The sequence below is a fragment of the Cucurbita moschata genome, unplaced genomic scaffold, assembly GCF_002738365.1.
Source record: "Cucurbita moschata cultivar Rifu unplaced genomic scaffold, Cmos_1.0 Cmo_Scf00060, whole genome shotgun sequence".
Taxonomy (NCBI): domain Eukaryota; kingdom Viridiplantae; phylum Streptophyta; class Magnoliopsida; order Cucurbitales; family Cucurbitaceae; genus Cucurbita; species Cucurbita moschata.
The window spans coordinates 450,438-473,714 of NW_019268576.1; the positions used below are offsets into that span (position 1 = coordinate 450,438).

General features: G+C 38.5%; 4 protein-coding genes across 10 annotated transcripts in view; 1 reads left to right on the top strand and 3 right to left on the bottom strand.

The window, feature by feature from the left end:
• LOC111436816 (transcription termination factor MTERF6, chloroplastic/mitochondrial-like) overlaps positions 1-7,183 on the bottom strand; it is a 12,582-nt gene extending 5,399 nt beyond the window's left edge. Inside the window, exons 1-2 of the mRNA XM_023074575.1 lie at positions 5,918-7,183; positions 5,464-5,493 (exon numbers count right to left, since the gene is read on the bottom strand). Of these exons, the coding sequence (XP_022930343.1) occupies positions 5,935-7,092 (1,158 nt within the window). The 5' untranslated portion in view covers positions 7,093-7,183 and the 3' untranslated portion in view covers positions 5,464-5,493; positions 5,918-5,934. The remainder of the gene's footprint in view (positions 1-5,463; positions 5,494-5,917) is intronic.
• On the bottom strand, positions 89-10,623 carry LOC111436818 (E3 ubiquitin-protein ligase Topors). Of its 3 annotated transcripts, none has more exons than XM_023074579.1 (6): positions 10,256-10,623; positions 9,919-10,062; positions 9,796-9,853; positions 1,821-2,062; positions 747-842; positions 89-663 (listed from the first exon to the last, which is right to left on the bottom strand). In XM_023074579.1, the coding sequence occupies exons 1-5, from the start codon at positions 10,618-10,620 to the stop codon at positions 773-775; spliced, it is 879 nt and encodes a 292-aa protein (XP_022930347.1). In that variant the 5' UTR covers positions 10,621-10,623; the 3' UTR covers positions 89-663; positions 747-772. The 3 variants fall into 3 exon arrangements, with proteins under 3 accessions (XP_022930347.1, XP_022930345.1, XP_022930348.1); XM_023074577.1 differs by having other exon boundaries at positions 89-667; XM_023074580.1 differs by lacking the exons at positions 89-663; positions 747-842; positions 1,821-2,062 and adding exons at positions 7,503-8,080; positions 8,163-8,258; positions 9,239-9,378.
• Positions 10,624-12,257: 1,634 nt separating this feature from the next.
• Positions 12,258-18,573, top strand: LOC111436886 (anaphase-promoting complex subunit 7-like). Of its 5 annotated transcripts, none has more exons than XR_002709348.1 (19): positions 12,258-12,385; positions 12,524-12,592; positions 12,749-12,799; positions 12,899-13,033; positions 13,152-13,214; positions 13,296-13,411; positions 14,011-14,095; positions 14,439-14,498; positions 15,202-15,247; positions 15,438-15,511; positions 15,622-15,672; positions 15,754-15,954; positions 16,030-16,074; positions 16,160-16,253; positions 16,417-16,562; positions 16,663-16,892; positions 17,698-17,758; positions 17,971-18,335; positions 18,481-18,573. XR_002709348.1 is itself a non-coding variant. In XM_023074675.1 (18 exons), the coding sequence occupies exons 1-18, from the start codon at positions 12,317-12,319 to the stop codon at positions 18,055-18,057; spliced, it is 1,683 nt and encodes a 560-aa protein (XP_022930443.1). In that variant the 5' UTR covers positions 12,258-12,316; the 3' UTR covers positions 18,058-18,549. The 5 variants fall into 5 exon arrangements, 1 of the variants encoding a protein (XP_022930443.1); XR_002709346.1 differs by having other exon boundaries at positions 17,971-18,377; positions 18,477-18,568; XR_002709347.1 differs by having other exon boundaries at positions 17,971-18,377; positions 18,481-18,567.
• Positions 18,574-18,639: 66 nt separating this feature from the next.
• Positions 18,640-19,252, bottom strand: LOC111436887 (monothiol glutaredoxin-S2-like). Its single transcript, XM_023074677.1, has one exon. It carries the CDS (start codon positions 19,144-19,146, stop codon positions 18,838-18,840), a length of 309 nt encoding a protein of 102 aa, XP_022930445.1. The 5' UTR covers positions 19,147-19,252; the 3' UTR covers positions 18,640-18,837.
• Between the last annotated feature and the right edge of the window lie 4,025 nt (positions 19,253-23,277).

Here is a 23,277-nt window from a genome sequence, read left to right on the forward strand (position 1 = left end):
AAGAAAAACTCTCTTTTAACTCGTTCTCCTCTACACCTGAACTTCCTCCATTTCAAATTACACAATACCAACTTATTAATGCTCTAAATGTTCGAATAAATACATGAGCCACAAAGCAATGGAAGTACTAATAGAAAGTAATCAAGCATCAAGTCCATTACCCTCGGAGCTGTCCATGGGGTGAGGCAAGGACGGGGAAGGCTCAATCAGCAACGAGTCAATTACATACACCATTTAACGAGACGATTTGGGTGCAAAAGAAATACAACGTATGAATAATAATACTATCTTCAGAGCCTTATGTGGTGGCGTGCAGGCTACATAATCTTTGTTTCCAAGTGTCTTTCTTCCAGGTCAGGCTAGAAAAACGACGACCCCGATCGAGCAACGACTCCAATCCATTCGTTGTTGGGGAGATCATCCCACAACCAGAGAGAAGATCAGTACTAAAATGTATCCTCAAACAGTCTTTTCCCGAATGATTTGCAGGTCGAATGGAAATCATTGAGAAATCAATTAGCGATGTGTGGGAAAAGATGCACCAAACTAACACACCCGAACTGCAGATCGTGTTTGAAATCTTCGGCAGCAGAAGAAATCTTAGTTCTTTCATCCAGGATAATGTAAGAATATGAAATTGCATCCATGCCACGATTCTCGTCCCTTACTATTACATTTTCTTCCTATTAATGTCAATTCATTTCAAATATAACCAGCTACCCACAGGAGAGATGAGTATAACATACCTCTTCAAACAGATTCTTCGCTACAATTAATCCATGGTTCTATATTCAACCACAGAATCATACTCTTCCATGCGTAATGAACTTCCTGCAAAACATCTGAGAGGAAAACTTTCTAAATAAAAATGGCAGTAGAAAAATGATGAGCATAAAAGATGCAGTCTTGTATTGTGATAAAGAAACAAACACTACTCGCGGGAGCTTTATGAGTGAACCAGTCGTGATTATGTTGTAAAGGAACTCGTGATATTTTAATTTCTTAGGCAGGTGGCCATCATAAATTTCGCTAGTAGGAGGGGATGAAGGCGAGATATAATTTAGTTGTTTGTGCTCAAGTACACTCAAGAGGGAGGTGTCCGAGATTCTCAAAATACTCGACATTCTTCTGTATTTTCTTGTTTGGTAAGTCATTTCATTTCTCTGAATTCTATCAAAATCCATTCCTGCATTTTCTTACTCCATATATAAGAGGGTTGCTCCGAGCAAGTTAATACAGTAAGTCAATAGCCAAGGATAGTCTGGGACATTGCTTGAAAGGAGATGAGGATTAGTTATATTTTTGCATTCGAGCTAGAGGGATTTGGAACAAATGGGACAAGGGAACCAAAAAATATTGAGTAATATGGAAAATTTACTCGAACTCATCTGGGTTTCAGCTGGCAGATACAATGGTCATGCAATTCCTGGTCGCAAATTCTCGGGTATTAATATCCAAGGATAGTCTCGGGCGTTGCTTGAAAGGAGATGGTATTAGTTATATTATTGCATTCGAGCTAGAGGCATTGTGAACAAATGGGACAAGAGCACCAAAAGGTACTGAGAGTAATATGGAAAATTTACTTCAAATCTGGGTTTCAACTCAGGGGAAGATACAATGGTCTTGTAATTCCTGGTCGCCAATTCTCTGGTGTATGGTATTGTTACTGAATCTAGCAGTGAACAACACCCTCAATACATCCTACTTCTATGATTGTGCTAACAGAAATCAATACTCAGAAATCTTAAATTCATTTCAAAATTTAGATGCATCAGGGAAAAAACACGAGAATTTGAAATATTGAACAGTGAGTAAAGTACCTTAATTCATGCCAAAACAAATCAGTTTTTTCATAGAGGAACGGCCGCAAAGGCGAAAGGAAGTCATTTTCAGCATTAAGCTGTGAGGAAGGAGCTTCAAGTCTTGCCACAAATAGTGAGGTAACCAGATGAACAATTATAGTTGGATCTGGGTCTCCAAGGATGGCCTCCAACTCTCTTTGTATCCATGGTTTAATCCTTTCTAGTATTGCTTCTTTGACTCCATGACTTCCTGTTAAGTTCTGCACAACACGCAGTCGCGCACACAGAATAAGAACGAAACTGACAGAATTGCACTTGTACCCAATGACGAATTTGCACCTTCGTTGTACGCAACCGAAGAGAGAAAATTATTAATTATTTACATAATCGACAAGTTGAGTATAACTCAAGTGGTTAAGATTTTATATCTCAACTGAAAAGGCTAGAGTTTCGAATTCTCACTAACACGAAAAACTAAAGAGAAAGTTCGGGCAATGTATTTGGTTGAAAAAAAGTGCCCCAATTCAATTTCGAAGCAAGGGATTAGCCCCATGAGCTGTATGTGAGGTAATAAACTTCAAGTTAAAAGAGGAAAGAATCAGTTTAGCAACTCCTACCAGCAACCAGACTTCATGTAAAATCATCAGATAACTCGTAGTTAAGGATTAAAATGCATACCATTACTAAACACGATCTGACCGAAGATGGGATAGCTTGTATACGTCGGTCGTATATGCTGTGTCAGATCATAACCCAACGGAATATTAGCAACAACATTCAAGCTCTAAACCCAGAAGTTACCTTGCTCGCCATTGAAGTTACCTTGCTCGCCATTGAAGTTTTCGCCAGGCAATAACATCAGTAGGTACAGATTCCGGCCCTCGCCGGCCAAATGAACGCCGCCATGTCAGTGGTCTCTCCGACCGTCTATCTCTGCTCAATTCATTCCTTGTGCTCTGAAGAATCCTAAATAAAAGTGAGGGGAACAAATACAATTCCAAGTTTAATGATCAAATCAGTCCTCGATTAAAACTAACTACAGCACTCAGTTCTCCGTATTAGCTTATATGTTCAATTCAAGCAGAAGTGATCAATTTGAAAACAAAATTAGCTGCCATACAGACATATCAGAGCTACAGAAACACACATACACACACACCTGCGAGCGTCGGTCCGGGATGATCCGATTCCAATCTTGAGATTGTCGGCACAATTCAAGTTTGGCAATCTTTCTTTCCGGAAGCTTCGCGATGAGAGCTTGATTTTGGAGAACCATGAATCGAATTGAGCGTTACAGAGAGGGCAGGTTCGCTTCAAATTGCTCCATTTGCGAATACACCCTACGCAATAGGCGTGGATACACGTTGTTAAGGATAGTTGACCGTCACTATAAGGCAAATATCTAGATATTTGCCTTACATTACGGGTTACCATATTTGCCCTCTTATTAAAGGCAAATATATTGCATTCATTTATTATTCTTTCCTTTTATTACTATTTCCATAATATTTGTAATTTACCATATTTCTGTATTCTGAAAATAATTATAAATAAGAGAACTCTCACCCCCATTGAGGTGTGGTGATTCAGCAAACATTCACACACGTTGTAAGCACGGCGGCGGTACGATCCTCCAATTCTCGGAGACAAATTGGGCAGGTTTCTCCGCAGATTGCCGGCGAAATTACCTTCACTACGAAGTTTTCGCCGTTAAGCTTTCGCGCCGGTTCTCCAGCCGAATGCTTCATGATTTTCCCCTCAAGCATACTGTGCCAGGAGGGAGAGACAGACTTTCAAGGCTCAAAGCTATCACGGATTATTGGGCCGTATTTCGGCCTCCATTCAAAGGTTTTTTCAGCCCAGCCCAAACCCTTTCCCTGAACCGATTAGGGCCTATGGGCCCAAAACGTATAGTGGTCACCATCGTGATTTATAGGCCCAAAGTGGTCACCATCGTTGGACAAGTTTTTTGGGCCTTATAGGGGTTGAGCCCAAAGCGGTGACTTGATGCTTGTTGGGCCTTTTTCTAAATATACGCTGTTTAGAAGGCCCAAGGTTTATAGGCCCAAATCAGTCACGAACCTTGGATCAGATTTTTGGGCCTTCTTGTCGACAAATTTGGGCCTCTTTGCAACTTCGCCCATCTTTTCTAAGGCCCAAGATTTATAGGCCCAAAGAGGTCACAATCGTTCGACCAGATTTTTGAGTCTTTTCGGGGTTAAGCTCAAAGCGGTGACTATAAATGCTTATTAGGCCTACTCCTTAGGTCTCTTTTCTAACTTAATAGTTAATATCGGCTCTGTTCACAAGGCCCAATGTTTTTTAGGCCTAAAGCAGACGTAACTGTTGGATCAGATTTTTGGGCCTTCTTGTAGACGTAATTTGGGCCTCTTTCCTAACTTTGGGCCTTTTATAAGGCCCGATATTTATAGGCCCAAATCGGTCGCAATCGTTGGACCAGATTTTGGGCCTTCTCGGGATTGAGCCCAAATCGGTGGCCATAGCCGCTATTTGGGCCTACTCCTTGGGCCTCTTTTCTAAATATCGGCTCGTTCAGAAGGCCCAAGGTTTATAGGGCCAAAGCAGTCACGACCGTTGGACCAGATTTTTGGGCCTTCTTGTCGACGTAATTTGGGCCTTTTTTCTAAGGCCCTAGAGTTCTAGGCCCAAATCCGTCACAATCGTTTGACCAGTTTTTTGGGTCTTCGGGGTTGAGCCCAAAGTTGAGGCTATAACTGCTTGTTGGGCCTATTCTAACTTAAATTCGAGTCTGTTCAGAAGGCCCATAGTTTATAGGCCCAAAGCAGTCAAGACCGTTGGACCAGATTTTTGGGCCTTTTTGACGACGTATTTGGGCCTCTTTTCTAACTTCGGCCTCTTTTCTATGGCCCGAGATTTACAGGTCCAAATCGGTCACATTTGTTGGACCAGTTTTTTTGTCCTTCTCGAGGTTGAGCCCAAAGCGGTGCTTATAACTGCTTGTTGGGCCTTCTCCTTGGGCCTCTTTTCTAACTTAATATCGGCTATGTCCAGAAGGCCCATTGTTGTTAGGCCCAAAGCAGTCACGACCGTTGGGATCAGATTTTTGGGCCTTCTTGTAGACGTAAGTTGGGCCTCTCTTCTAAGACCCGAGATTTATAGGCTCAAAGCGGTGAGCTAAAATGCTCATGCATGTCGATACCTACAAACATTTGTAGAACACAATAATACTGGATTGGTTGTAGAACATAATAATCCACCAGATCCAACGTTGGTTAGAAGGGAATGAAACACTTCTTATCGGCACGGAATCCTCGACAAGTTTTAAAATTATGAGGCTAACGACGATATATAACGGGCCAAAGTATACAATATCTACCTACGGTACCGGTTTTATTGTTTGTTGGGGGTGAAAAGTGCCCAAAACCCTAAATCAGATACATTCAATAATTGCTTAAACTCAAACCATTTTCAAACAGAGATCCTTTCCCATCAGAGTCTCACCCTCTCACAAAGGAAATTGACAGAATTTTGATGGATGGGGCCTTCAAAAGTTGCATCACTGCCAATTTTCCACCAGAAGTCAACGGCAGAATACTACCAGCAGTTACACTACCAGAACATCCACATTTTACACTACCAGAACAACATCTACGTTTTATAGCTAAATTTACAGGCAAATGACTCTTCGCTTTCTCAAATCTCCAATAACCTTGCAAAATAACAATGTGAGATCCTACGTTAGTTGGGAAGGGGAACAAAACATTCCTTATGAGAGTATGGAAACTTCTCCCTAGTAAACGCGTTTTAAAATCGTGAATCTCAAAACAGACAATATCTGCTAACGGTAGGCTTGGGCTATTACACAATCCGGTCTTTCTAAATACCCCTAAGTTTACTATGAGGTCTGGGATTCTATAGCTGTTGGGTAACCAACAATTGACATTTCTGCCAATTCTTCAGCAAACCAACGACTCTTATAAATCACGGCAGAGCAATCAAGCATCAGTCTTTCACAGCAAAAAACTTGTAATGAAACAGAGTAAACTATCAGTCAAGATATTCAGGCATTGCATTTCATGCAGTTTAACTTAGCAAAATTAGTGCAATAAAAGAAAGCTGAACTTGGAACTCACAGTATAAAGTGAAAGCCTCAAATTTCATAATCGATTATCCCACCATCCACATTTTCACGATACAGCTTCGATAGCTGAGGAGCCTCTTTCAGATGAGGATGAACAAACTTCTGCAAGAACTGAGTTTCAGTGTACATATATGGTTTTACCAACATGGTTTTTTTCTTAGTCAAACCTTTCTGAAACAGAAACAGCAGTACTGAAGCTCTTGGAATTGTTCTCTTTTTTAAGCTAAATGAAAGCAGCAAAGGACTCCTGACAATCGCTGCAGTTTCCCAGCCTAATTTGTTGACAAAGAAATCCATTGCCAACATAATTTTTTCCTCTGATAATGTCATACACCATGGATGGCTCCTAAATGCAGCAAGAATCTGTTCTTCAGATAAACCCCACCTCTTGAAAATACCAAGCTTCCGTACCCATGTCGATTTGCTCATTCCTCGCATGGCATGAACAGCTTGAACAAAGCTAGATTTCGATGGATCAAACCCCATTTTCTTCACATCTTCCAAAATCTCCCTAAACCTGTCTAGAGCCATAGTGAACATTCTCGGCTGGTAAAAAAGAAAATACATAACAAGCGCCTCAGGCACGCCGGCGTCGAGCAACATTGTAACAGATCCGCTCAAATATTTTTGCCGAATATCCCCAATGACACTCGGAAAGCGTTTGATTGATGCGATAGTTCGCTCATTAGATCCAAGATAACCTTTCAAAAGATCAAAAGCAGGAACCAGATGTTCATCAACGCTTCTCGTCAAGATGTTCGGAGCCCTGGAAATAATCGTCGCGACTTCGGAACTCGAAGCACCTCTGGTGTAAAGAAACTCAAGCTTAGGCAAAAGAGTTCCATTCGGATTAGATAGCAGCATCCGAGGGTATTTCCCGATAATCAACGAGATATGAGCATTAGAAAAGCCGTGATTCTTGAAGAAAGAGATCACCAAATCTGGTTTTTCAGGAGAAGTGAAGCTAACGAGCTTTGAAGCAGATGAAGCAGATTCAGGAGACAACGAGCATGAGTTTATGAGATACGAAACCGTAAAAGAATGTGAATCGGAAGCGACAGTGCTGTAGTTGAAGTGGAGTGATTGAACACAGCGGAGCTTAGGATATGGCGAAATCGTGGTGAGATGCCGAACCTGAAGTAGGGTTTTGCAAAGGAAATTAGACATTGAAGCCGAATTTTGAAGAACAATGCGATGATCTCGCCCGGACTCGGCTTAAGGAAAAGAGTGGATTGGACTAGGGTTTATCAAAATTTCAAATTAGCTTTTTATCTTTCATGAAATGCTGATTTTTGCGAAATTTCTTATACCCCATTTTTATTTTGTTATAATTTACTTATATAAATTCAATACATGATCACATTTTAAAAGTAGATGATTTGATATCATATCTCGAAATTGTTGAACTTATAAAAGAAATAAAAAAAATCGGGAAATTTAAAATTTAAAAATTTTAGAATAAAAAAAAAAAGAAAAAAAAAAAAGAAAAAAGAAAAACTCTCTTTTAACTCGTTCTCCTCTACACCTGAACTTCCTCCATTTCAAATTACACAATACCAACTTATTAATGCTCTAAATGTTCGAATAAATACATGAGCCACAAAGCAATGGAAGTACTAATAGAAAGTAATCAAGCATCAAGTCCATTACCCTCGGAGCTGTCCATGGGGTGAGGCAAGGACGGGGAAGGCTCAATCAGCAACGAGTCAATTACATACACTATTTAACGAGACGATTTGGGTGCAAAAGAAATACAACGTATGAATAATAATACTATCTTCAGAGCCTTATGTGGTGGCGTGCAGGCTACATAATCTCAGTTTCCAAGTGTCTTTCTTCCAGATCAGACTAGAAAAACGACCCCGATCGAGCAACGACTCCAGTCCATTCGTTGTTGGGGAGATCATCCCACAACCAGAGAGAAGATCAGTACTAAAATGTATCCTCAAACAGTCTTCTCCTGAATGATTTGCAGGTCGAATGGAAATCATTGAGAAAACAATGTAAGCGACTTGTGGGAAACGATGCACCAAACTAACACACCCGAACTGCAGATCGTGTTTAAAATCTTCGGCAGCAGAAGATATCTTAGTTCTTTCATCCAGGATAATGTAAGAATATGAAATTGCATCCATGCCACGATTCTCGTCCCTTGCTATTACATTTTCTTCGTATTATGTCAATTCATTTCAAATATAACCAGCTACCCACAGGAGAGAGTCATGAGTATAACATACCTCTTCAAACAGATTCTTCGCTACAATTAATCCATGGTTCTATATTCAACCACAGAATCATACTCTTCCATGCGTAATGAACTTCCTGCAAAACATCTGAGAGGAAAACTTTCTAAATAAAAATGGCAGTAGAAAAATGATGAGCATAAAAGATGCAGTCTTGTATTGTGATAAAGAAACAAACACTACTCGCGGGAGCTTTATGAGTGAATCAGTCGTGATTATGTTGTAAAGGAACTCGTGATATTTTAATTTCTTAGATAGGTGGCCATCATAAATTTCGCTAGTAGGAGGGGATGAAGGCGAGATATAATTTAGTTGTTTGTGCTCGAGTACACCCAAGAGGGAGGGGTCCAAGATTCTCAAAATACTCGACATTCTTCTGTATTTTCTTGTTTGGTAAGTCATTTCATTTCTCTGAATTCTATCAAAATCCATTCCTGCATTTTCTTACTCCATATATAAGAGGGTTGCTCCGAGCAAGTTAATACAGTAAGTCAATAGCCAAGGATAGTCTGGGACATTGCTTGAAAGGAGATGGGGATTAGTTATATTATTGCATCCGAGCTAGAGGAATTCAGTACAAATGGGACAAGGGAACCAAAAAAAATTGAGTAATATGGAAAATTTACTTGAAATCATCTGGGTTTAGCTGACAGAGACAATGGTCATGCAATTCCTGGTCGGAAATTCTCGGGTATTAATATCCAAGGATAGTCTCGGGCGTTGCTTGAAAGGAGATGGGATTAGTTATATTATTGCATTCGAGCTAGAGGCATTTGGAACAAATGGGATAAGAGCACCAAAAAAGATTGAGAGCAATACGGAAAATTTACTTCAAATCAACTGGGTTTCAGTTTAAGGGAAGATACAATGGTCTTGTAATTCCTGGTCGCTAATTCTCTGGTATATGGTATTGTTACGAATCTAGCAGTGAACAACACTCTCAATAAATCCTACTTCTGTGAGTGGGCTTCCAGAACTCAATACTCAAGAAATCTTACATTCATTTCAAAATTTAGATGCATCAGAGAAAAAACACGAGAACTTGAAATATTGAACAGTGAGTAAAGTACCTTAATTCATGCCAAAACAAATCAGTTTTTTCATACAGGAACGGACGCAAAGGCGAAAGGATGGCCTCCAACTCTCTTTGTATCCATGGTTTAATCCTCTCTAGTATTGCTTCTTTGACTCCATGACTTCCTGTTAAGTTCTGCACAACACGCATTCACGCACACAGAATAAGAACTAAACTGACAGAATTGCACTTGTACACAATGCCGAATTTGCACCTTCGTTGTACGCAACCGAAGAGAGAAAATTATTAATTATTTACATAATCGACAAGTTGAGTATAACTCAAGTGGTTAAGATTTTATATCTCAACTGAAAAGGCTAGAGTTTCGAATTCTCACTAACACGAAAAACTAAAGAGAAAGTTCGGCAATGTATTTGGTTGAAAAAAAGTGCCCCAATTCAATTTTGAAGCAAGGGATTAGCCCCATGAGCTGTATGTGAGGTAATAAACTTAAAGTTAAAAGAGGAAAGAATCAGTTTATCAAATCCTACCAGCAACCAGACTTCATATAAAATCATCAGATAACTCGTAGTTAAGGATTAAAATGCATACCATTACTAAACATGATCTGACCGAAGATGGGACAGCTTGTATACGTCGGTCGTATATGCTGTGTCAGATCATAACCCAACGGAATATTAGCAACAACATTCAAGCTCTAAACCCAGAAGTTACCTTGCTCGCCATTGAAGTTTTCGCCAGGCAATAACATCAGTAGGTACAGATTCCGGCCCTCGCCGGCCAAATGAACGCCGCCATGTCAGTGGTCTCTCCGACCGTCTATCTCTGCTCAATTCATTCCTTGTGCTCTGAAGAATCCTAAATAAAAGTGAGGGGAAAAAATACAATTCCAAGTTTAATGATCAAATCAGTCCTCGATTAAAACTAACTACAGCACTCAGTTCTCCGTATTAGCTTATATGTTCAATTCAAGCAGAAGTGATCAATTTGAAAACAAAATTAGCAGCCATACAGACATATCAGAGTTACAGAAACACACATACTCACACACCTGCGAGCGTCGGTCCGGGATGATCCGATTCCAATCTTGAGATTGTCGGCACAATTCAAGTTTGGCAATCTTTCTTTCCGGAAGCTTCGCGATGAGAGCTTGATTTTGGAGAACCATGAATCGAATTGAGCGTTACAGAGAGGGCAGGTTCGCTTCAAATTGCTCCATTTGCGAATACACCCTACGCAATAGGCGTGGATACACGTTGTAAGCACGGCGGCGATACGATCCTCCAATTCTCGGAGACAAATTGGGCAGGTTTCTCCACAGATTGCCGGCGAAATTACCTTCACTACGAAGTTTTCGCCGTTAAGCTTTCGCGCCGGTTCTGGGGTCGAATGCTTCGTGATTTTCCCCACCAGCATTCTGTGCCAGGTGGGAGAGAGAGATTTTCAAGGCTCAAAATCACGGATTATTGGGCCGTATTTCGGCCTCCATTCAAATGTATTCTAACTCAATTTCGGCTCTGTTCAGATGGCCCATTGTTTATAGGCCCAAAGCAGTCACGACCGTAATTTGGGCCTTCTTGTCGACGTAATGTGGGCTTTATTCTCAGGCCCAAATACGTCACAATCGTTTGACCTGTTCTCTGGGCCTTCTCGGGGTTGAGTCCAAAGCGGAGGCAATAACTGCTTGCTGGGCCTTCTCCTTGGGCCTGTTCTAACTTAATTTCGGCTCTGTGCAGAAGGCCCATTGTTTATAGGCCCAAAGCAGTTTCCACCGTTGGACCAGATTTTTGGGCCTTCTTGACGACGTAATTTGGGCCTCCTTTCTAAGGCTCGAGATTTACAGGCCCAAAGCGGTTTTATTTGTTGGACCAGTTTTTTGGGCCTTCTCGAGGTTGAGCCCCAAGCGGTGCTTATAACTGCTTGTTGGGCCTTCTTCTTGGGCCTCTCTTCTAACTTAATATCGGCTATGTTCAGAAGGCCCATTGTTTTTAGGCCCAAAGCGTCACGACAGTTGGATCAGATTTTTGGGCCTTCTTGTAGATGTAAGTTGGGCCTCTTTTCTAAGACCCGAGATTTATAGGCTCAAAGCGATCACATTTGTTGGACCAGTTTTTTGGGCCTTCTCGGGGTTGTGGCCGAACCGGTGGCAGTAAGTGCTTGGTGGGCCTTCTTCTTGGGTCTCGTTTCTAACTTAATTTCGGCCGTGTTAAGAAGGCCCATGGTTTATAGGCCCAAAGCAGTCACGACCGTTGGATCAGATTTTTGGGCCTTCTTGTCGACGTAATTTGGGCCTGTTTTCTAACTTCGGGCCTCTTTTCTAAGGCCCGAGATTTATAGTCCCGAAGCGGTCACCTTTGTTGGACCAGTTTTTTGGGCCTTCTCCTTGGGCCTCTTTTCTCACTTAATTTCGACTCTGTTCAGAAGGCCCATGGTTTATAGGCCCATGATTTATAGGCCCAAAGCAGTCACGACCGTTGAACCGGATTTTTGGGCCTTCTTGTAGACGTAATTTCGGCCCAGTCTAGCTAAGCCTATCCTCTGCTGTAATCGTGTTTGAGCCCAGATCGGTGACTATAGCTGTTTGTTGGGCCTGGTATTAGGGCTTTTTTTGATAGCTTCGAGCCAGTCTCGATATGGCCTACATCTTTAGCGACAGGTAGATTACGGGCTCAAAGATGTTAGTATCTGTCTATTGGGCCTACTTTCAAACATAATATCGGCCCATTTCAGATATACACCCGATCTCAAGCTCCGTTTATGGGCCCACAGCGGTTAATTTTAACTGTTTATTGGGCCTTCGAAAGCACAATCTAGAATCGCCCGTTATGGGCCAAAATCAATCAGATTTCTTATTGGGCTAGGTTATTGGGCCATTTATGGGCCTTCTTTCGTAATTGGGCTAAGTTGTTCTGGGCCAGATTTTTGAGCCCTTATCAATTATCTGATTATTGGGCCAAGTCTGTGGGCCTTTTTTAAATTATAATTTCGGGTCAGTCCAGATACCATCTTCCTCTGCCGCGAGGGAGAGAGCGGGTTCTGTTGAGGTTACAGTGACAGCAAATTTGGTTCAAATTTGGCTGTTCTTTCCAACTAAGAACTGCTGAAGAAAAAAATGGAGGTTCCAAAGGATCAAATCTCCACTCTTCTCGACCAAGGACTCTATAGTTCAGCTCAAATGCTGGTAAACTTTCGATTTCTATCGCTCTCTTTTCAGTTCAATTCATTCAGTTCAACACACAATCAAGCAAACTCACCTTCTCCAAATTCGGGATTGGAAATCGGACTCAATCTGTTCGGTGATTTTTGTTTTCTTGTTTAGGGTTGCTTCCTTGTTTCATCGCCAGCTGCTAATGCAGAATCGAGTCCTCACCTTAAGTCTGAGAGTTTGGTTTGTAGTACTGAATTCATTGACTTTCAGTTGTACTGTTTTCAGATTACTTATTTCATCTCTAATTGCACCGTTTATTGTTTCTTTGAAGAAAATTTTCCTCTCTAATCCATCTTGTTGTTGGACCCCTTTTTTACTCTCGTTCTTCATTGATAGGTGCTTCTGGGGGATGCATTATTTCGAGAAAGGGAGTATCGAAGAGCAATTGTAAGTCTGAGTTATTATATTGCTCCAGGATTAGTTTTATTTTGAATTATGTTTAATAATTTTGAGGGTGTTCTTTGTTTTTGTTATATTACTTGGCAGCATACTTACAAGCAAGCTATGCAATACTATAAGATTATTCCTAAACAAAATTCAACTACTACTAGAAGTTCTTTGCAGTCAAACAGGTCCTCTTCTCCCAATTCTTTTAACGTATCGGCCATTAATGAAAATGAGGTAGACAGAAATTGTTTCTTAATATGGCTCAATTCCTTTTTTTCACTTATTATGTATGTCCTGTTTGTTTCCCTTTCGTCAGCTTATTTGTTGCAAATTGTATTTGCTTGTTTGATAGGTGAAGTTCAAAATTGCGTCGTGTTATTGTGCATTAAGTGATAACAGAGCTGCCCTTGTAGAGGTCTCTCTCTTTCTCTTTTTCATGCGTGCACGTGCAGAACATTCTACTTGATGTTAAACTTCTGTCAGTTTTGCCTTGCAGATGGAGGGGATTCCAAGTAAAGCAAGAAACTTGCAAATGATTCTTTTGATGGGAAAGCTTTACAGATATGCGAGACATAACCGTGCTGCTATTGCATATTACAAGGAGTGCTTAAGGTCAGTCAATGAAAATCTTAAATGGATTGTACATTGGAACGCATAGTTATGTAACCAAATCTATTTGTGTAGAGAATTTTCTTTTCCAAGTGAAATCCTCTAGTACATGTAAGAGTGAAAAAGTGCTTTGTGGTTGTGGAATAAGTAGTTCTTAAATGGATTGTACATTGGAACGCATAGTTATGTAACCAAATCTATTTGTGTAGAGAATTTTCTTTTCCAAGTGAAATCCTCTAGTACATGTAAGAGTGAAAAAGTGCTTTGTGGTTGTGGAATAAGTAGTCTTCATATTTTAATATATGTTTTTATTTTATTTAGAGCTTTTAGAGTGAGATCCCATATCGATTGGAGAGGGGCTCGAGTGCCAGCGAGGATGCTGGGTCCCGAAGGGGGGTGGATTGTGAGATTCCATCGGTTGGAGAGGGGAATTAAGCATTCTTTATGAGGGGGTGGAAACCTCTCTCTAGTAGACTTAATAATTTCACTAGCTGTTGTTTCCCCAGCTTACTGATTGCGTGTTTTTTTTACCAAAACTATGATACTTTCTCCCATTACAAAGATTCACGTTCATGCTGTTCTAATTATTGATTTTTTGACAGACATTGCCCTTATGTGTTTGAAGCTATTATAGCTTTAGCAGAACTTGGTGTTGCTGCCAAAGATATCATTTCTTTGTTCCCTCAGGTTTGTTTACAAATATATTGATGAAAAGCATTAACTGAAAGTAGAAACACGTCATTTTTAGTTTTTAGTTGCATCTTTTCGCAGTCCTATAAGTTTCTGAATGCCATATGATAGTCCTGTAAATCTATTTGCATGCTCATTTCTACGTTTGGGTTTCAGAATCTGCAGACCTCGATGCTTAAGATAGGTTTTACGAGGTGTCAAACATGGCAGTCCCCTTCTTCCGGTTTTGAGTCGCTCATTTCTAGTTCTATTACTATATTCATTGTTGAACGTGTGTGGACCCTGCTTCTTTGGTAAAGTTTTACTTGTAATGTTGATGTACCTCCAATTTTGATTTCAGACTCCAATTAGAAGTGGCAAAACTCCTTTTGATCACTTCGATTCAAATCGCTGGCTGCTAGTAAGTGTTTGCAAAGATAAGCTACTATCTTCTACTTTTCATCCATTACCATTGCCTTTAATTGGGAAATGGAACCCCTTTTTGTGTGCTTAATCAGAAAGCTTCTGATACAGGCAAGCTTTTAAGCTTTGCGGGCGTGAGTTTGGAAGAAAACTTCCACTCAACAAACAGAAGATTGGAATGTCTAATTATTACTACCCTTTGTTAGCCAGGCGGATCAGGATAATTGGATTTCATATTAATTGATATAACATGTTTCCAAACATAAAACCTTATTCTATGCTTGTGTTTTTACCAGTCGTTTTGAGCACATGTAATGGATAAGTACAACCTTGTATTTGATCACGTGCAATGTCCGAATCAGAAATTGGATGTTCAAACATGTTTCCAAACATAAAACCTTATTCTATACTTGTGGTTTTACTAGTCGTTTTGAGCAAATGTAATGGATAAGTACAACCTTGTATTTGATCATGTGCAATGTCCGAATCAGAAATTGGATGTTCAAATAGTAGTCTACCAAATAATTTTTCTTGCTCTTATATTGCAAGTACAAACAAATTGTGCAATCTGCAATATTGATTATGAGCAAGTTCTTAATCAGATTACAGTGTTTTCATGTATTTATTTTCCCTTTATCTTTTAAAAACTCATTTTGTTTCTTAAATTAAGAAAACTGCTAATTTTTCTAAATTTTCTGCAGCGCTATGTTGAGGCCCAGTGTTGCATTGCTTCCAATGATTACAAAGGTAAAACACTATCTTCCCGTTCAAACTATCAAATCTTTACATAATTTATGTCACTTTATCCTGTAAGCACTTGAAATTATCCATCCTCTTATGCAAACGATATGTGGATCGTTTGAGAAGCTCGGACATCAACTAACTTTCTCATTTCTCGAAAGATTTATTTATTATTCCCTTTTTTAAACTTATGCAGGTGGTTTGGAGCTGTTTCAGGACTTGTTGCAACGTTTTCCCAATAATATTCACCTGTTACTTGAAATTGCAAAGGCGGGTTCTTGTGATAACAAACCTAAGTTTATTTATTTTGAAGGCAGTATTTAAAATGAAAATTTTGCGACCTTTCCACCTGATTGACAAGTTAACAATTATGTGTCCAGGTTGAAGCTGTCATAGGAAAAAACGACGAGGCCATCATAAATTTTGAGAAGGTAATGTGAAATTTCAGTATTATTATGATAACGATCAACTGCTTTGTTGCCCAATGACTATTTAATTTAATGCCATTACAGGCACGATCAATCGATCCATATCTTATAACATATATGGATGAATATGCAATGATTCTCAAGAAAAAGTGTGATTATTCAATGCTAAACAAGTTAGTCCATGACTTGTTAAATATTGATCCTACAAGACCAGAAGTTTTTGTGGCTCTGTCTGTATTGTGGGAAACGAAAGATGAGAGGGGAGCTTTGACTTATGCTGAAAAGGTTTGTTATCTAACTAGAGCTCTGAGATTTGTTTATTTTCTAATATTTACTAACATTTGTACTGCTAATAATCAGAGCATCCGAACTGATGAAAGGCATATAGCGGGTTTCATCATGAAGGTAACGAAATATACGTATGCAACGAACCCAAATAGAATGCTTACCAGAATAGCAACAATCTCAATTTTCTAGTTTCTACTCTCAGGGAAACCTTTTATTAGCTATGAAGCAGCCGGAAGTAGCTGTTAGTGCTTTCAGGAATGCTCAAGAATTGAGACCTGATATTCGTTCATATCAAGGTGCAACTTTAAGGGGAAAGAATCATACAGTATATACAACCCTTCCATTCATTTTATTATTGGTATTTTGCGTTTATCAATGCAATGTAACTGTCCAAAAATGGATTTCGTTGTCTAAGACACTCGAACTTTCTAACGGTTAGGAATTCACTTTTGGCTGCAGGCTTGGTCCATTCCTATCTGGCTCTGTCGAAAATGAAAGAGGCATTATATGCTGCTCGGGAGGCAATGAAAGCGATGCCTCAATCAGCAAAGGCTCTGAAACTAGTTGGAGATGTACATGCTAGTAACTCAGGTGGTAGAGAGAAGGTACATGTTTTAAAGATTTGTTCTGTAGTAATTCAGACTTGGAGAATGCCATTAGCAAGTGGATTTCATATGTGGATATGGCATGGAATTTTTTTTATAGGCCAAGAAGTTTTATGAGTCAGCCCTTAGGCTCGAACCCGGTTACCTCGGAGCGGCATTAGCTTTGGCAGAGCTCCATGTTATTGAAGGCCGAAACGGGGATGCTGTGTCCTTACTGGAGAGGTATCTTAAGGACTGGGCTGATGATTCTCTTCACGTAAAACTAGCTCAAGTATTTGCCGCCACAAATATGTTGCAAGAGGCTTTATCTCACTATCAAGCTGCATTAAGGTGAAACCTTACTTACAATGCATTCTATTGTTTTCCTCCTGTTCTACTGGTAATCTCATGTCTTAAGAGTGAACCGAAGCTATTTAGCTTATACACTCACAGATATGACTTATATATATCATCGCTTCACTCTCTCGCCCCAAGTTGGACCGTGGCACCAACTAACACTATTCCATCACGTTCCTGTAAGGCGTATCCCTTAAGTTTTGTTCGAATCTAGAAAGTAATAACAGAAATCACAGTAACATGAAGAACTTTAACAGAGAGCTGGTAAGTGCCAACCTCTCCTCCCCAATTACAGTTCTTTTTCAAAAGAAAGCCTGCCAACCAAAAAGAGAATACTCCCCTCTAATAGCTAGTCCTCACTCCGACGCCAACCGTACTACAATGTTCCCACTCATTAATAATCTGGTGGTTATTTCCCTTACTACACCTCTTAGCGTATGTATTCACAATTGGGGATCTCATGGTTCCCTCTCCCTTGCACCCTCTCCCTGGCACGCTTATGTTGATACACCATGACCATTGGAGTCTCATCGACCCCTCACAGGCATTAGTAAGCATCAGTTTCCCCATGAACGAGCCATGATGGCTCATGATTTTACGATCTCGAACAGATTGCTGTGAGGATGTTATGTTTCTTACTGGAACAGTCTAGCTTCTACAAGTTCAACCTAACCCTAATTTGTGGAGTTCTTTTCTAATTTTATTCATTTTACTGCTTTCTTGCTTTTGGACTGGTATTTACTGACCGTTACCTTCTTTCATATGTCATATATATATTTGGTTTATTGATGATATACAGGATGAATCCCCAGAACGAAGCTGCCAAAAAAGGTCTAGAGCGCTTAGAGAAACAAATGAAGGTTGCTTTCACCTTAAATTTTTTCATGATCTGAAACCTCTAGATGCTTTAAATTTTTCTTCAAAGCAATAAGTTGATGAACATTGCCTCATTCAAGCATGGTCTTGTCTTAGAAAAGTCCCTCACCATGTTTTTTTCTTTAGTGGGAAGTGGGCATTAGAACAGGAACAGCTCATTGAAATGCATTTCCTTTGAAACATTTTAATATTGCAGGGAGTAGATCCTGATGCACCTGACGATGATGAAGACAACGAGGTCGATGATGCCGAAGGAGACCAAGAAGAAACTGAACTTTTATAAGTAACAATTCAATCCACAATGTTTACTTTTACAAGAAACGATTTCGACAACGGCCCTCCAATTCTTCTTTGAAGAGTAAATAGTAACTCGTACGTTTCTCGAGTTGTTATGTTCAAATTGTATCCTGAAGTCACAGCCATTTGGGTAAATCTCTTCCACTTGCTGATAGAGAGTTACATTGTCAAGTTCGAACAAAAGATGTCGATATTGTCGAAGCATTCCAATTGAGTGGCTGCAGAAGAGTCATTTTTGTACCGAGATGATTCCATGACTTCACGGTATGTATTTATCTTACCTAATGAAGTGACAAATGAAGAGAGGTACTCTTTCTTGTAACTTATGTACACAATAATTGTCTGTATTCCTGTAGAAACCTGTGTATACATTTGTGTAACTTATGATATCATTTTTGTGTCAAGACAGAAGCCTTTATGGTCACCGAACTTCATTTTCAGTTGCTTTATTAATGGATTTCAGTGCTACTTGGTCATACCACTTGTTAAAGCCATCGTTAAGGAACCAGGTGCTCTCCTCTATCTCTTTCTCTTATATATTATTGCATTGAAGTCACCAAAAAAGGACTTAGTTCTTAATACTTTCTGAAGTTTATTACTAGATAAACCAAAACATTACATTACAATGAAGTCACCAAAAAAGGACTTACATAAAGACTTTTTGAAGTAAACTCTCTGTGCCATTTTGGGCGGATGCCTATGGTAAAGCTTGGCTATGTTAAGGTTACATATAGATATATAAGTTAAAGGGAGTTGAACAAGAACTCTAAACCCACAAAGCACCAGCCCTTCTAAGCATGGGGATCAAGTTCCGCTTAAGATGAAGGCTCATCACTTCATTGGCGCCACCAACCAGTTGATCGCCGATGAACACTGCAGGCACCGCAGGATTGCAACCAATCCGAATGAGAGCTTGCTCGATTTCTTTCCCTCCCGGGAGCTCATCGAGCTCGTACACCGTTGGGTTAACTCCAAAGTCACACAAGAGTGACTTGATAGTGTGGCTCATACAGCAACTGTTCTTGCTGAACACCACGACAGGTCTGTTTGACACCAACTTGTTCACGGTTTCCATTGCAAACTCAAAAACAATCTCGAAAATGGGATTACAAACCAATGCCGAACACAAGAAATGGCTTAAAGGGTAAGCACAGAAGAAGAAGAAGGAACTGAGATTGAAGTGAGAAATGAAGTGGAGAAAAGGGGTATTTATAAGGGAAGTGTGAGGAGGGAGAATCAGAGAAAATGGTGTGAAAATATGAGAATTTTCATTTTGTTTGAGGGACCTGGAGACTTCGAAGCCACTCTTTCGAAGGGAAGGCTTATTAGTTGATTCGTCATGCAACCATGTTGGGATTGAAAATGCTCACAGCTTCGAATCTTTGCATAAATGTAAAGAATAAACTAAGAGAGACGTGTCCTTTGTACGGTTTTCATCAAGTACTTGTGAATTCCTTTTACAATCAGATCAAATTTCCTTTTTCTCCCATCTTTTTCACCATCCAACTCAATTTATTCTCTCTTTTATTGATATTTATTTATCAGCATTCTCTTCCCTCATCAATTATAACTAACACTCGCTCGAGTATACCTTAGCTGGTTAAGTAGGCTCAAATTTTCCTCCCAACCGAATATAGCTCAGCTCGTTAAGTTAGACTCAAATTCTCCTCCCAACCAATTCCGAACTTAAAAGAAAAACTTTTGCATGTAACAGCCTAAGTTCACCGCTAGTAGATATTGTTCTCTTTATACTTTTTCTTCAAGTGCTTCCCCTCAATGTTTTAAAGCACATCTACTAGGAAGAGGTTTTCACACCCAATGCTTCATTTCTCTCTTCAACCAATGTGAGATCTCACAATTCACTCCCTTGGGGGCCAGCGTTCTCATTGGCACATTGTCCAATGTCTGGCTTAGATACCATTTATAATAGCTCAAGCCCACAAAGGAGGTGGATTGTGAAACATCTCCATGTCGATTCGTTTTAAAACTTTGAAGAGAAGTCCTTGAAGGGAACTACAAGAGAGGACCATATTTACTAGTCGTGGGCTTGGATTGTTACAAAATTCTTGCTTCACAAATTGTTAGAACGAAAAAAGAAAAACTTTATACATGTATGAGTATAAATTTTACTTGGTTTGATTTGTTTGATTTTGTACCATGAATGTTCTTTTTCTTATTTAATTGTGTATTTTTATGCAAAAAGAAAGATTTGGGTCGGCCAAAAAAAACTTATTTATTTATTTTTTTTAAATGTGTTTGATTATGGTCGGTTTATCTATTTATATCTATGTCATCAAAATTTGGTTCCTTTTAATATATTATTTGGAATGAAATCAAACTTTATTGGATTTGGGAATTCCGTTCCTAGGTTTTGATTTTGATTTCCCAAATTAGACACCCACATCCAATAAGAACAAAGAATCCAATTAACTATTAACAAAACCATTATTATTATTATTATTTTCTTTATTAAGTCAATTCTACAATATATAGAATTTTTATTTTTTATTTTTTTAAATTCTATTTTCTTTTATAAAGAAAGATTTTGCTGCTATCCCTATCTTGGAGGCATCTATTGAGCTGGAGAAAGTATTTGGATTTATCCATTTAAAAAATATCCCTTTTTTTTCTTTTTCTTTTTCTTTTTTTCTTTTTTAATTTTTATTTTGGCTTCGCATCCAATTGAAGAACATTGTCCTTTTTTCTACCTTTTTCATTTGCCCCCAAAGAATTCTCTAGACCCTTCAATTCTTAGCCCTTGTGATTAACACCATCAAGTTATCAAATTTCAAGTCAATAATTTATGCTATTCTTCTACCACATTTACATATAATAATCTAATTTAATTCCCCAAATTCGTTTTCAGCTAAAAAATCCGAATTAGTAGAGTGTTACAGACGAGCTAAATTTGTATTACGAACTTTAGTGTTGTAACCGCCCAAGCCCACCTGTAGATATTGTCTTCTTTGGATTTCAAGGTTTTAAAACGTGTTTGTTAGAGAGAGATTTTCACACTCTTATAAAAAAAATATTTTGTTTCTCACTTCAACCGTTGTGGAATCTCACAATCCACCCACTTGCTTCAAGTCCTAACGTTCGCACTGGCACTCATTCCCATCTTCAATCGATGTGAGATCTCACAATCCACCCTCATTCGAGGTTCAGCGTCTTCACTAGCACACACACCCCAATGCCCACCTCCCTTCAAGGCTCAGTGTCCTCACTAGCACACTGTCGGAACCTGGCTCTGATACTATTGTAACATCCCAAGCCCACCACTAGCAGATATTGTCCTCCTTAGGCTTTCCCTTCTAGGGTTCCTCTCAAGGTTTTAAAACGCATATGCTAAGAAGAGGTCTCCACACTCTTATAAAGAATGTTTTGTTCCTCTGTCTAATCGATGTGAGATCTCACAAATGCATTATTGATAGCTCTCTTCCTTAAACCTTATGTCATAGAAGCTAACATCGAGTTATTGACATTTTATCTACATGTCTAAAACCTAAAAAGAAGGGATTCGTTTTGTTCGGGAAGAATTCGATAAGACTCAGACCCTAACTTCCCTCATAAAGTGACATTTTTTTTTAATAAAACTTGGCTTTCTTTGAGTAAACTCAAAGAATGAGTGTTAGCTCTTTCAACCCTTTCAATAGGGTAGCTATCTGCACGAGTCCCAAAGTGACGTTCATAATCTTTAACAATATTTTTTATAGTTACATATGTCTTTTTAGGTCGTTGTAGTAACATCTAATAAATAAATATTGGTATAAGTTAAACTAAATCAAACCTAATTTCCAACGGTCAATAAGGTTGACTTTTTGTTTGTTTGGTTTTTTGGTTAAAAGAAAGGGCAACGAAAAGACAAATGAGCTCAGCCTTAACTCTCTTATTTCCCTTTCAAATCTCTGCATGTCCATTGCAGCCAAAAAATATATATAAAAATAAAAAAACCGTACATTAAAAAAAAAAAAATTGCAGCTTGGTCCCCAACATTATGCCAATTTATCTTTTATTTTTTGTCTTTTTTTTAAATTCTTTATTTGAAATTTTAATATGTTTGTATTTATATACTTTTTAATAATTTAATTTCCCAAGTTACAAAAAATATATGAATAAATAATGTCATAAAGAGTAAAAAAAATTTCAAACATGCCCTCGAACTTATTGTAATTTAGCTTTATTTAACCCAAATATTTATGTTAATTATTTCAAATGTTAATGATGGTAAAATATGGTTAAAAATAGCCAAATATTAATTAAATACATGTGCTATAATAATTTTTATTTAATTATAACATAAGTTTAATAAAATATATGAATTTCACCAAAAAAAAAAAAAAAAACCATAATCTTTTTGTTGAAAGAAAAAGAAAAATATATTATTCCTTAAGGATAGGTTGCTGATATCAATATATTATAAATAAATTTAAATAAATAAATAAATAAAAATTAAAAATGGCATCGATTTGAAAGGCTTCTAAGCTTCCTTCACTTTCTCCTTTTCTTTTCTTTGGAATCTTTAGTGATTCTGCAACTGTTCCAATTACGTACGTATAAGTTTATACTTTTATACTTTTTTTTTTATATATTTTGAGAATATTTTGAAATTATTTAATTTAAAAAAATAATTAAAAAGTGGCTCCAGACATAGTTGAAGAGCCATTTTCTTATGTGGGTTATTTTGGAATTTCATGCTTCAAAACGCCTCATCCTTAAAAAGTAACCTATTTTTCATGCATTTCATGCATCAGTTGTTACGTGTTCTCCAGGTAGCGATGGTTCGAGAACTTTGAGCGTTTCGTATTGCAATGTGAGATGGAGATTTGAATAAGTTTAGGGTTTGGGGTTACACGAACTTATATTTATAAACCATTCAGTTTTTTTCTTACAAACAAAATATGGGAGTACATGAGTTGGGTCGGGAAATTTTTTAGACCAACTCGAAATGTCGAGTTTATTGGGCTGGTGACATGAATAACTTAAATAGAGTTCACGACCCAAACCCTCTATTTTCGAGTTCGATTGGGTTAAGTTATCAAATTAATTTAAAACATCTTAATTAATCATTAATACATGTTATATTAATAACTAAAATCTCATAAAATTCAAATATCAAATATTCACGAGTCACAATACAACACTAATATTTGTTACACATGTTAGATATATTATTAATCTTCGTAACAATCTTAAAATTTGAGTTGGA